The sequence below is a fragment of the Acomys russatus genome, chromosome 13 (genome assembly GCF_903995435.1).
Source record: "Acomys russatus chromosome 13, mAcoRus1.1, whole genome shotgun sequence".
NCBI lineage: Eukaryota > Metazoa > Chordata > Mammalia > Rodentia > Muridae > Acomys > Acomys russatus.
In genome coordinates, this window is record NC_067149.1 from 70,947,649 (window position 1) to 70,961,836 (window position 14,188).

The 14,188-nt window shown below is 45.4% G+C and overlaps 1 protein-coding gene across 1 annotated transcript in view; it reads right to left on the reverse strand.

Moving 5' to 3' along the window:
* Positions 1-12,390: 12,390 nt before the first annotated feature.
* The window catches only part of Ipo8 (importin 8), a 54,671-nt gene continuing 52,873 nt past the window's right edge, over positions 12,391-14,188 (reverse strand). The window contains exons 23-24 of the mRNA XM_051155621.1: positions 13,490-13,687; positions 12,391-12,581 (exon numbers count right to left, since the gene is read on the reverse strand). Coding sequence (XP_051011578.1) covers positions 12,406-12,581; positions 13,490-13,687 — 374 coding nt within the window. The 3' untranslated portion in view covers positions 12,391-12,405. The remainder of the gene's footprint in view (positions 12,582-13,489; positions 13,688-14,188) is intronic.

Genomic DNA, 14,188 nt, shown 5'->3' on the forward strand with positions numbered 1-14,188 from the left:
ACAAATGGTCAATAAGCATATGAAATGATGCTCTGCCCACTAATCATTAGGGAAATGCATTGCAAATCAATATTCACAGCAGTGCTGCTCACAGAGACCAAACAGTTGGTAGAAACAACCCACGTTTACCAACAGGTAGGTAGTCGATAAATTAACAAAGTGGAAATCTAGTCAGCTTTAAGACGGAATGCGTTAAGTACCCAGGTGTGTGGTGCATGCCTGTAATCCCAGCACTCAGAAGGTAGAGGCATGAGGATCAAGGGTTCAAGGTCAGCCTCAGTCATACGGCAAGTAAGACTAGCCTGACCTACATGAGGCTCTTTCTCAAACAAAACAAACTCAGAACGCATTCTTGCGCACGCTACAACACGGCAAATTTTGAAAATGTTAAGTGAAATTGGGCACATAAGAGCTATTGCACGATCCACTTCTGTAAAGCACGTGAGTAGGCAGGGGAAGCACTCCAGAGAACAGCGGCACAGGGAAAGAGACACGGAGTGAAGTCTGAGCCTCAGTTTCGCAAGATGAACATTTCCCGGGCTGGGTGGTAGTGATGGCAACAACACAGTGTGAAAGCATTAATGCCACTGACCCGCGTGCGTCACCCATAACTAGCACCAATGACAGAGTGAAGGAAGGATTCAAACTCTGCTGAACACTCCTCTACCCGTTCTCATGAACAGAGAGATTCTACAATACAAGAGAAAACACTAATGACCACAGGATTTACAAGTAACAACAACAAATTTGCAATCAAGAATATTTACTGTTTTTGTTGGTGGGTCTAGGTCAGTCTTCAGCTTCCTCAACCATAAGCCATGATGATGTCTCACTTACTTGACTTCCATCACTGGGACAGCAGGATTCTTATCCACATGGGATACTTTTTCGTGGAATCCCAAGGAACTTATCATGACTTTCTGTCAACTAGGCCAGGCTGGCCTCAAACTCTTGCCTCCAGCTCTCAGGCCTGGGGTATAAGCTACTACATCTGGCTAGAATGTTTACAATTCTTTCCTAAGCATTCCAACATGGCGCTTATCCTCAAAACTGTTCTAACAATGTACGAGAACCACAGAAGTGATTATATAGATTTCATGAGCACTGGGGCCTCATCTTAGGGGTCCCTACCTATCTTGACAAGGCCGAGGATGGTAAGTCCTTGTCTACTTGAATTTCTAGAGGCGCTGTGGTTTCAGAAAGACTAGCTGAGCTGAGGTTGAGATTAAACCCTGCAGAGACACAATTAACAGCAGCCTCTGCTGAAATCCAATGCAAGCCTTCTTGCCCAGGCTTGTTACTAAATGCAAGGTTCAGTACGTTCCCCCTTCATTCCAAAACCTTTTGTCTGGGGTCTTCCAAAGAAGTAAAGCATTTCCTCAACACAGAATGGAGTGAGAGTTTAGCAAACTGCAGCTCCTCGCCTCCAGCACTGCACTTCTGAGCCGCTGACGATGAACTGTGCTGCTTACCAGAACCAAGGCAGAGTCTCCGTTCCGACACTATCAGCATCTTCTGGCTTTTTAAGAACACACAGTGAAAAATCATTTTGAACTCAAGAACTCTTTCATGCCTCTTCGCGACTGGGCTTACCAAGAACAGGCTGCTTAAAAAGGAGAAAAGCCGTTTTCATGGCTTAGCAACCATTGCTAGGGCTGTGATGGCAAAGTCTCACAGAGTGAATCTTCTTGTATTTAGTGCATGTGTGTGCATGTTTGTTTGAGAGCGCATGTGTGCAGGTATGCGTGTTTTGGTGCCTATTTGTGGGGAATAACCTCAGGGACCGCCTGCCTTCCCACCATGAGATGACACACAAGCACACACCATCCATCCATCTTTTTTCTATGCGGGTTCAGGTCCCCATACTTGTGCAGCAAGCTGTTTACTGACTGAGCCATTTCTACCCCAAGTGAAAGTTCTAAGTGACAGTAACTGTATCATTTAGTGGTTCTGGAGGTGAAGGTCCCAAATCCAGGTGCAGGCCAGCACAGGCCCTCTGGCTCCACACATCTCTCCTCCTCTAGAATTCTGTCACCATTTGGAAATCTCTGGCTTGTTAAGGTATTATCTGCCCCTCACTCCCACCCCGAAAAGCCCCAAAATGTTTATATGGCATTCTTTCCGTCTGTGCCCTCAGATTTCCCTTTCATATAAGGAAGTCAGCCATTAGGATTAGGATGTACCCATGAACCTCATTTCCACTTGATCATCTATGACTCTTCTTGTCTCAAATGAGGTCACTTCCTTGGGGACACAGGGAACTGGGAGAGCAAAACTTATCCCACAAAAGTGTCCTTGCTGGGCAAAAACTTATTATAAGCTATAAAAAGTTAAATGATCAACTGGATGGAATTAAAATTCTGCTGCTCAAAAGTCACTATTGATACAGGCATGGAACTGTACACTTGTAACAGCAAATATCAGGAGGTAGGTGCATGAGGATCAGGAGTCCAAGCTCACCGTCATCAACACAGGTAGCTCCAGACCATTCAAGGATATAACACCAACTCACAAAAAAAAAAAAACAAAAGCCTGGTGTGGCAGTGCACACCTTTAATCCGAGCTCTCAGGAGGCAGAGGCAGATCTGGCAGATCTTTGTGAGTTCAAGGTCAGCCTGGTTTACAGAGTGCGTTCAAGACACCCATGGCTACATAGGGAAACCCTGTCTTAAAAAACATCATCATCATCATAATAATAATAATAATACAGAAAAAGAAACATCAGCCACTGTGGTGTGATTTATCTTCTATGTCTGGCCCTTTTAAGGATCCCCAGTTGCTAGTCATCTGGCCCTTTGGGAATCCAGCTTGACCCTATGGCTTTTTTTGTGAGGAGAAAAAAAAAAAAAAAAACATATTTTTTAAGTCTACAGTGTTGGTGGCCTCTTGGATTTCTTGGAAAAGGGGAGGATATAAAAAGCCAGCAGAGGCTGTGTTGAGGCCTGCTTTAACTATTTGTATAACTATGGTCCCTCTGTTGAGACCTACTTTAGTTTTTATCCTAACTGTAGCTCCTCTTTGATACCTGCATTCGTCTTTAGCATAACTGAAGCCATTTTGTCTTTAATCTCCATTTTGATCATAAGATGAAATTAAGTTTGCGTTCTCAGGTTCTGCCTGCCTGACATTAGCCTTTTGCTTACAATTCAATACTTGTTTAATGTTCTGCTTGAACTGATGAATGTATGTTCTACTTAAACAAAGCCACAATACCCTGCCAGGTTTCTTTCTCCCAGAAACCTGGAAAGTCCCCAAAATTTCCCTACTTTAAATCTCAGCCAATCAGCTTACAATGCTTTGTCTAGCTACGTAGGCATAATGTACCTGGAATAGTTCTTCCTGCTTGGTTACGGTCTTTTTCCTTTAAAAACTCACTCTGACGCCTGCTCAGCATCACAGTTACAAATCCAGACTATGTCCCTGACCACTTTGCTAAGCGGTCAATAAACTTCCATCTGAATCTGGTGTCCGTGTGGTCTGTGTGTGGCTATTCCTGAACCTCAACAGCTGAGAGAGACAATCAAGGGTCAGGACGACAGCTGTTGCAGGAATTAAGAAGACCGAGTAGGGTTACAGAGGAGAAGGCAGTCAGTGCAGAATAGAGATTGAGTAGAGTGAAAAAGAGAAGACTGATGAGCCAGAGACGATACTGTTAGGAGACAATTAGGACCCACAAAGTAGTCACAAAGTAGTAAAAAAAAAAAAAACATGCCACAAGCCACAGACACGCATCTGATAAAGAATTTGCATATGCGATATGTAAAGAAATCTCAACAGTGATGACCAACACTACCAAGTGTGAATTTGGAGCAACTGAAATGCTCACAGTCATCTTAGGAAGCACCTGGCTTCTTTCTCTGGAAGAACTTAAGGAAAATCCCCAACAAAGCACACTATTCTCACGCTCCCCCACCCAAAATAGTCTCGTAAACTGTCATCCCAGTTCCTACCCCCCTGAAAGTTGTGCACTGAAACAATCTTCACAACTCCAGACTGAAACTGGTAAAACGTCACTCCTCTAAACTCTGTAGATTTTGAAAACATGTAAGTTTTCCCCCACAAAGTTGTAGATTATTTGCTGTAACTTTGGTGGTACCATCTCTTCAAAACAACTTCTCTGGGGGTAAAAGGCACATACAGTAATAAAGAAATTATTTAAAGGCACAAGCCCAATTTTTGTGAGACTAGAAGACACAGGAACTTCAAATTGAATAGAAGCATTTTCAAAAGCAGCTGAGTGCAGCAGCACATTCTCCAGGAAACCAGAAAGGAAATGACAGGAAGATGGAACACAGAGGGGCTGAGTGACCAGTGCACTTCAGGAGACGCTGCCATTTCCTCCCACTTCCTAACAAGCCTATCAGTACACACACACTCTATCTCACCTTTGTATGTTACATGGAGACGTGTGCGTGTGTGCGTGTGCGCATGCATGCATGCATACACATTGCACAAAACCTTAGTTTTGGGGTCTCTGCATCAAAAATGGCACAAGCTATTTTTCACCTAATGCAAAGTAATACTTGATGAGACTTCAGGGATCTTGGGAAGGAGTGAGTGCACTGTGCAGGTAGAAGGGACTTGAGTTACTAGGACAGTACAGACAATGGTGGATATTTACCGTAATGGCTCCCAAAAACTTGCAACCTGTGTCCACACTCTTTTGCAATGGGACCTTCTTGTCAACTCATCCAGATACAGCACTTTGTCTCTTTTGTCTGAGCTGGGATTGTTCCGTAAGGTAAAGTGCACTTTAAGAGTGATACTTGCGGGGCTGGAGAGATGGCTCAGAGGTTAAGAGAACTGTCCGCTCTTCCAGAGGTCCTGAGATCAATTCCCAGCAACCACATGGTGGCTCATGACCATCTGTAGTGAGATCTGGTGCCCTGTCTGGTGTACAGGCATACATGTAGGCAGAACAGTGTCTGTGTTATAAATAAATAAATCTTTAAAAACAAAAAGTGATAATCGCCTAGAGGCTGGCACACGCAGCTTTCAATGTAAGACTTCCTCAAAACAGCCATCAGTATGGGGAAATGTTTGGACTAGCAGGTAAGGCAGTACACACCTGCATCCTGACACTTGAGAGATTAAAGCAGGGTGGGGTGTGTGTGCTGAGGGGGGCACTCCAGTTCCAGGCCACAGTGGGCTACACAGTAAGACCTTGTCTCAGACCAGGGGTGGCAGTGGGGGGAAGGGATAAATGATCTCGTGAAAAAGGGGTGTACAGCCAAGGAGAATATAGGCATTAAACTTCGAACCCCTACCAAGACCTAGCCGACGATCATGATATTCTCCACTGTTGAGTGCAGAGTGAGATCTGACTCTCACACGAACTCTGGTGCCCCTTTTCTGACCACGTCCCTTGGATGGGGAGGCCTGGCGGCACTCAGAGGAAGGATAGCAAGTTACCAAGAAGAGACTCGATATTCTAAGAGCATATATAGGGGGAGGAGGTCTCCCTCAATCACAGACATAGGTGAGGGGAGAAGGGGGAAAGTGGGAGGGAAGGAAGAATGGGAGGAAACAGGAAGGGCTAACAATCGAGATGTAATATGAATAAATTAATAAAATGGAAAAAAATTAAAAAAAAAAAGAAAAATAGTAACACCTATATATTTTCAACAGCAAAATGTAATAAAACAATCAACATTAAAAAAAAAAGAAAAAGGGGTGTAGTTGGCCCCACTGATCCCAGCCCCAGGCACCCAAGCAGCTACCTGCAAGTGTGAAGGAGCGAAAGAACACAGCACTAGCCAATCTTGATTAGAGAGGAGGACTGACTGTCTGGGCTTTGTTTTTAAGACTTACCTAACTTATGAGTGTTCGGCCTGCATACATGTAGGTGCCCTGAGAGCGTGGCTGGTGCCCTAGGAGGCCAGAAGAGGGCATCCGATTCCCTGCAGCTCAAGCTACAGACAGTAACGAGGCACCGTGTGGGTGCTGGGAACTGAATCCCAGGTCTTCTGCAAGGACAGTACGCTAGTACGCTCTCTTAACCACTGAGCTATCTCTCTCCAGCACGACAATCCTTTTTTGTTTGTTTTGTTTTGTTTTTTTGAGACAGGGTTTCTCTGTGTAGCCTTGGCTGTCCTGAAACTCACTCTCCAGACCAGGCTGGCCTTGAACTCAAGAGAGATTCACCTTCCTCTGCCCCCCCCCCCCCAAGCGCTGGGATTAATGGTATGGGTCCCCATTGCCCAGCTGAAAATCTTTTTTAAGTAATCAAATTAAAGCAACTGACTGAAGCAACACATGACAAAATGCCTTGTTTTATCATTGGTATCTAGTTAAATCATGTTTAAAATTTCAGGTTAATCCCAAACCTTACAATCATTAAAATTGTTCTTTAGGGAGAAAAAAAGTGCCATCCTTTCTCCTCTTAAATTGTATATATAACCAACTGCCCTCAGACTTAGCCACTCTATCATGACTCAGTGCTATGTTCTAAGTATAGTTTCTGAAGACTTGGCAGGGGATGAGGCACATGTCAAACCCCTGCATCCATCAGCAGGATGCAGACTTAAGCTAAACGGGCCTGTCCATAGAGCTGCTTATGACAGGGCTCCAGTCAGAGCAAGTGGTACAGTGCTGAAACAGGAAGAGAGAGCATCCACCCAAGGTGGAAGTCACAGGTTATTATGACGGAATCTTTAAAGTGTTGTGCGATGATACCTCCTGCCTGGTGTTATTACCACAGAGAAAAACATAAGGCAGCTGGACAGGAAGTACATTGGCAATCTATCCTAGAGTCCCTGGGATCCATCCTGGGCCATAGAACGTCATCCAGTAGACAGAGTACATGGCATAGATGGTGTAGACGCTGCACTAGTGGTCGACGGGGCAGAGACAAGTTGATCCGTAGCGCTCACTGGCCAGCCAAACCCAGCCAATGAGCCCTACGTTTAGTGAAGAGGCACTGCCTTAAAAAAATAAAGTGGGAGCTGGGGATGACAGCACACACCTTTAATCTTAGCATTTGGGAGGCAGAGGAAGGCAGAACTCTGTGACTTTGAGGCCAACCTGGTCTACAAAGCCAGGACTACCAGAGAAACCCTGTCTCAGGGAAGGGGGGTGGGAAGGCGGGAGAGTGGAAATCAACTAAAGATACGCAACATTAAACTCTGACCCCCACATTCATACGTACACATGTATGAGTGCATACACAGAATATTTTTCCCCGTGAATGTGAAATCCTTTTCTATTCTTTGTCCTGCTTCTTTCATCCGTGTTTTATTTTCATTATAGTTTGTATGTTTGCCTTCTCAGTTACATTTATGCTGGCCTTTTTCTTTTGGTTTTTCGAGACAGGGTTTTTCTGTGTGTAGCATTGGCTATCTTAGACTCGCTTTGTAGACCAGGCTGGCCTTGAACTCAGAGCAATCGACCTGCCTCTGCCTCCCGGAGTGCTGGGATCACAGGTGTGCGCCATTATGCCTGGCTATGGGTTATATTTTTGTAACTCTTATTAATGTGACTATTCTCTTGATTTTTCAGCTAGCTCATTACTCATGCATAAATATGCTAATTTGATAGGTTAGGCATATGTTCTGCGGCTTAACTGAACTTCTTTATTTTTAGTTGTGTCTTTAGGTTTTTCTTCATGTATGATCATGCTGGGCCCCAAGACAGTGCATCTCATAAAGTGACTGCCACCAAGCCTAAACACCTGAATTTGATCCTAGAACTTTGATGGCAGGATATGGACGGACACACACACACACACACGTAACAAAAAGTATATGGTGAGGAGGATCTGGGAGGAATTGGAAGACAGGAAAAAACATAACCAGAGTACACTGAATAAAAAAAAAATGTCAGTAAAAAACTTCAAAACTTAAATAACAATCAAGAACCATGCTATTTGCAAACAGAGATAATCTTCTTTCTGATTTGGGTGGCCTCTACTTCTTTCTCTTGTGTTATTTCTCAGGCTAGGCCTTCCAGAGCTAGAACAGCATCTAAACTCAGCAGCCTCGTCTCCCCCAGCTCTCAGAAGGCGGGCTTCCAGCAGCTTTTCCCCATTGAATAGTGTTACCTGAATTTGAGGCAAATTCTTAGTGTACCTGATTTTTAAAGGTTTGATTATTGGAGGATGCTAAAATTTTATCAAATACTTGTCCATGTTTATTGAAATGGTGTTTTTGTTCTGTTGGCATGTTAATTTGAGCACAGTGTTATAATCCCTTTCTGACATGCTATTCAATTCAGTTTTTAACATAAATTTTTATTTATTCATTTATTTTTGAAATAGTCTTACCTCATCCGGGCTGGCCTCCAACTCACTGTGTAGATGAGGACGGCCTTGAACTTATAATCCTCCTGCCTGCTACCAAGTGCTGGACTACAAGGATGTGTCACCCTGCCCAGCTCTCAAGCTGTCATGCAGGGTGGCCTCAAACTAGTGATCCTCCTGTCTCATCTACCATTCGCCTGCCAGCATGCACCAGCATGGCCTGCGGAAGGACTGCCATGCTCTCGTTGCCCATGACACCTGTTGGTTCTCACACCCTCCTGCTGTCCTCTCAGTGCCAACAGCCGCTTTGTCCTAGGTTCCTGCAAGTCAGAAAAACAGGCCAACGCCATATTCCAGAAAACACTCCACACAGAGTTCAGTTCCTGGGAATTAGCCCACATTTTATTTTACATTCATTACGTTCCTGCATTTCCAAGGTAACCAGATCACACTCTGGTTAGCACTTCTGGTAATAAAATCATACAATGACTCTGGTTTCAAAAACCAGGTGTGGTAATGTACAGGACCATGTCTCCCTTTAATACTGCAGACAACAATTCACCACAAAGTTAACACCTCCAAACCCCACGCCCCAGAGATCCAGTGTGAAGGCATCTTACCTATGTTACAATAAAACCGTGAGAGACGTGGGGGAAACCAACTATTTCAGAGGTCTAGGATTCCCCTAATGCAATCTTTCCCTGCTAACTGCTAGGGTACATGCAGCTTCGGTGCCCTGAAAAGCGAGGGGTGTGAAAATACAAAAACTTATGGCTTTAAGATACTTCTGCAAAAAAATTAAATAACCTAAATTAAAAAAAAAAAAAAAAAAGAAAGAAAGAAAGAAAATGAGTAAGGGTTGGTAATTCAGGAAGCACCTAGAAAATCCTGCCAGATGCTGATGGAAATTTAAGCTGCAGGCGTTTCACAAAAAATCAAGATCTGTCTCACATCCATAAATATGTCGGGTCCTGACAAGGTACGTCCATGTTGCTAAGTGACAGCACTGTGGCTCATGCTCTGCAACGCTGACATCGTCAATCACCACAGACCCGGCTGACCAAGGGACCAACCCTTGGAGAATTTTAGAGAACCATTGAGTGGTAACAGACTGAGCTGCATCGGGAGAAACGGCAGACTGTGAGGGAAAGGGAGGTAGATCTGTTGGGCCTTTTGCCATCTGCAGTGGCTCTAACTCTACTGGGAAGCTGAGGCGGGAGGACTGCCACATCTGAGGTCAGCCTGGGTTGTATACAGAACGAGATTATCTCACAAAGAAAGGAGGGCTGGAAGGAGAAAAGAAAAAAGAAAGAAGTTGTAAAATACTTTGGGCTCTGTCCAACGTGGCTGGAATGGTGATTACAGACCAAGCCCTCACCCAGCAATCACCTTCTGGCTAGAACTTCAGTGTGCTTTGTATTTGGATGCCCCCAACCCCTGCAGTCCAGTTTAAGCACATGATTCATAAGTCCCTGCTGCCGGCTGCCAAGAGGTGGGTCAAGCCTGAACTCAGCAGGTTAGCAATGTTATCAATACCCTTGTGACCCTGAAAGAAACATCACCCCATTCAAGAGGGAAAGTGTGATGGAAAAGGGTGATGTCTTATGAAAACCCAGAGCCGCTGCCTGAGTGCCAATGCCTGAGGACGTCTCTGGGCACGGGCTGGTCAAAGGGGGCAGGGATGTCTCCGAAACCAGAGTGAGACTTGCACAAACTGCGGGACAGTCAATGCAGAGTAAAATGCAGAATGAAATAACATATAACCAAGGTTTACAGGATAGCTAGAAATATGTTTTATGCCTTTAAAAAATTTCAATGCACTCCAAAATTTTTTTTTCTGATTATTCATGTACAACAGAAGGCACTGTTATCCGCACAAATTCACTGATTCTTCATGGCAGAAACCTGAGACGCGGTCGCCAATGCCCAACTCTAACCCTCTGCGTTCAGCCTCCAGAGCAGTCACTTTGTCCTTTCCAATCAATGACTCTCGTACATTACAGTAGCTGCTGTAAAATATAAATATATAGATATATATTTTCCAGAGTAAAAAGGATCAAGGAGAGCGAGAGCGGGCCCACAGCTGCCAGGTGTGGACGACACAGCCCCTCGCTTCCCACTCAGCCTTAGCCCGTGAAATAAGCAGCAGCGGTGACGCCAGTCGGTGAACGGTGGGCACGCCTTTCAGATGTTGCTGGGCACAACTCCAAAGTTAAATGCAGAGAAGACGCCCTTGTCCTCAAACGTGGAGCCTCCCTACTACTGAAAAAGGAGGGAGGGGAGACAGAAGAGAAAGAGTGCTTAAGGTGAGAATATGGGAGTAACTTTTAAAAGCCAGGCTCTTATGGCAGCGAGCTGTTGGTTTCCAGACAGGGTCTCATTCTTGTGTGGCATGGACCAGCCTCTGACTGGCATCAGGTGCTGCAATCACAGACACCATCTCCCCCCTTCTGGCCTTGCTGCCACGCCTGGCTTTTTACGGATTCACAACTCCAAAAGAATGTCATTCCTGGTATTAGTTGTGCCACCTAATTGGATGCCAGCCTTTAACAAAAACCACACGACAGGCAGTCATGTTTACCATGGTAAAATTGTTTGCTAATGTAAGTGACAGTAAACAGTTCTGAAGCTAGGAGCTGATAGCCGCAGGCTCCATTCCTCACAGACACTGACAAGATGCCCCACACCTGACGGGGAACAGTCCTCACCCCAAACTCCTCAGGTCTCCCACTGAAACACTTTGTAACCATAGACTCTTTCCCACAAACTGTGCTTTTTAAAGTTTTTGTGTGTGTGTGTGTGTGTGTGTGTGTGTGTGTGTGTGTGTGTGTGTAAGCACGTGTGCCTGTGAATGTGTACCGTATGTGTGCAGGTGTCCAGAGACCAAACAAGGGCATCAGAAAAGAAAACTGAGTTACAGATAGTCGTGAGCCACCTGGTGTGGGTGCTGGGAAGCCAGGTCCTCTGCAAGAGCAGCAAGTGCTCTTTAACCGCAGAGCCCTCTCTCTAGCCCAGGAGCTGTGCTTTTAAAGGAGATACAAGGACCCCAGCCCCAGCCTCTCTCTGATTCCCAGGTCCTTTGAAATGAGCCCATCTCCTGAACCTCACACCCCACCACAAGGACCTCACCAGAGGCCAGAAGCAATGGGACCAAGTGGCCAAGAACTGAAACCAAGAGCCACAATAATCCTCCCTTGTTCTAAATTGATTTCCTTAGGTTCTGGGTGACACTGATAGTAAACTGAGTCATGTGGCATTTCATTTTCAAGAATAGACACTCCTTGGAAGACGATCAGAGTGTTTGTAGTCTTGCTGAGGTTGAGATGGTAGATGGGTACTGGGCTGACTAAACCTTTCTCAACAGGCGCTGTCCCGGCCCTTCTCCAAAACACCAGGAGCACGTGAATGAGGACAACACTAATGACAGCTAACCTGTGGAACAGCACTGAGAGCTGTGATCCTAGGATTTTAAAAACCCACCCAACTGGGCCTAGTGGCACAGGACAGACCTGTAATCCCGACCACTTAGGTCCTAAGACTGTAAGTTTGAGGCTACACTAGCCAACTTAGCAACCTCTTGTCTTAAAAAAAAGGAAAAATGTCGGCATGCTGGCACACAGCTGTAATCGGAGCCCTTAGGAGAGCTGGGGCCAGTGAAGAGGAAGCTAGCTGGAGCGACACACTGAGCTCCAGACCAGCTACAAAGTGAAACCCTGGAGAGAGAGAGAGAGAGACAGACAGACACACACACACACACACACACTCACACACACAAACACGCGTACGCACACATACACACACAGCTGGAGCGACACACTGAGCTCCAGGCCAGCTACAAAGTGAAACTGTGGAGAGAGAGAGAGAGAGAGAGAGACAGACAGACAGACAGACAGACAGAGAGAGAGAGAGAGACAGAGACAGAGAGACAGAGAGAGACTGACTAGCTGACTGATAGATTGTTTGCCCAGCATGTACAAAGCTCTGAGTTCAAACTCCAGCATCTCAAAAAGAAGAGAAAGAACCACCATGCAGCCCAGGATAAAAATCAGAGGATCACAGGTTCAGGCCAGCCTAGACACACCAAGACCTTATCTTAAAAACAAAGCAACAACAGCCACTTGACAGTGGAATTTTTCATTATCATGAAGGGCTGGTCTTCAGCATTAAAATCAAGTAAGGCAGAGGTGGGCTCTGCCACACAACCCCAGTGTGGGAAGGACGGGCTGACCTGCCTGCGTCCGTCGGTGCTCTGCCACCGTGTACACCTCCTGCAGCTTTCTTCTCTGGTCCTCACTGAGTGGAGCCACGAGCATCTGGTACCAGGCGGCGTCGCGATTCTGCACAGCTACAGCATTTCAGGGGGTTAGAGGAGAAAAGGGAAGAGGGCCAGTGGCTATCATCACCTCAGGAAAAGCAAGCGACACGAGCAAATCATGGGGTGATGGAGCCACCTGATCCCGACAGGCAGTCAGCCATTTCTGAGGGCCCACCTGATGCCCAGCTATGAGGAGCCCTGAGGACAGTTACCTTTAAATATCTGGGGTCTCCCTAACTCTGTCTTTTTCTATGATCTTCTGGAAGTCTTCCAAACTGCAGACGTTCCTAACCCTGACACTGGGAGACAGTGGGGCTCGCCTGTTCCTACCATCCTTGGACTCTTCCTAGTGCCTTCTACATTTAATTCAAGCTATATCACTATAACAATCCTATAAACACAATGGCATTAGCCCAGGGAAATTTATGATTAAACTTTCCCAAGTATTGTTTAAGAAGCAATGATCAGGTTATGCTGATTATTGCTTGGAAATTGTTCGATTTTTACTGTATGCCTTATTGTAGGTTACAGAACTGTTTATATTTCTTTGTTAGACTGTTCTCTTGTAACCTGTAATGAAAAAATTTAACCTCACTTTAAATAAAGTGCTGGGGTTGGCCCAGGAGAGAAGGAAAGAGTCAGCGAGTAAGAGACACAGGAAAAAGCAAGCAGGTAACAGAGGCAGGGAAAACAGAAGAGAAACAAAGTTCTCCTGGGCTACAAGACCTTTCAGGTTTTGGACCAATTTATTCATGGGTCTCAGTATTTCTTTTCCCTCTGTTCCTCAACCGCTCCTCAACAACTGCTTCCTCTAGCTATACCAATATACCAATATGGGGGCAGATCCCAAAACAACTTCTAACAGGAAGAAATTAAAGATGTTTAAAAAAAAATATCTTCAGGTTTGAGAAAGTGGGGTGGGGGTGTTGAGGACATACTCAGCAAGGCCTGTGTGAAGAACTGGTACTCATCCACACTGTTGTCCAGGTCCAGCAGGGTGCTGAAGCCCTCCAGGGCCGTCTCCTCCAGCACTTCCTCATCCCAATCGTCATCTTCATCCTCCTCGCCTCGGCCAATTTGTGACTGCGTAGCTTGAGCAGTTACATTGGTCTCCTCCTCCTCACTGGAAATCTCTTCTGTGAACCCATTAATTATGTAAATGAATGAAAGACAAGGATTACAAGATATTCTGGAAATTTGAAACCACCATAGAGACTATCTAAAATTATAACCCTTCCCTCTCCTGCAGCAGACTGACTGGTCCAGACTGGACATTGCTCATGCTGTGCCATGGCCTCCTGCTCACATAAGAACACAGTTAGCTGCAGACCCCACCCATGTGTGTTTCCAGCAGCAATGACTTCAACTCTCTTAACCATTAAGAAGACAATTATGAAGTGCTCAGAAATTCCCTCAAACAGGTCATTCCTGCTAACACATATAGTAACAATACAAATACGTAAAGAAAAATAAAGGGCTTGGCTATGTGTCAACCTAAATAGTTAGGCCAATGGCTGGAGAGAGCGCTCAGTCGGGAAAGTGTGTGCACTGCAAGCCTGAGGACTATCCCCAGACCCACAACACAGCCCACCACGCACGGTGGCACTGCTTGTAATCCAAGTGGATCTCTGGGGCTG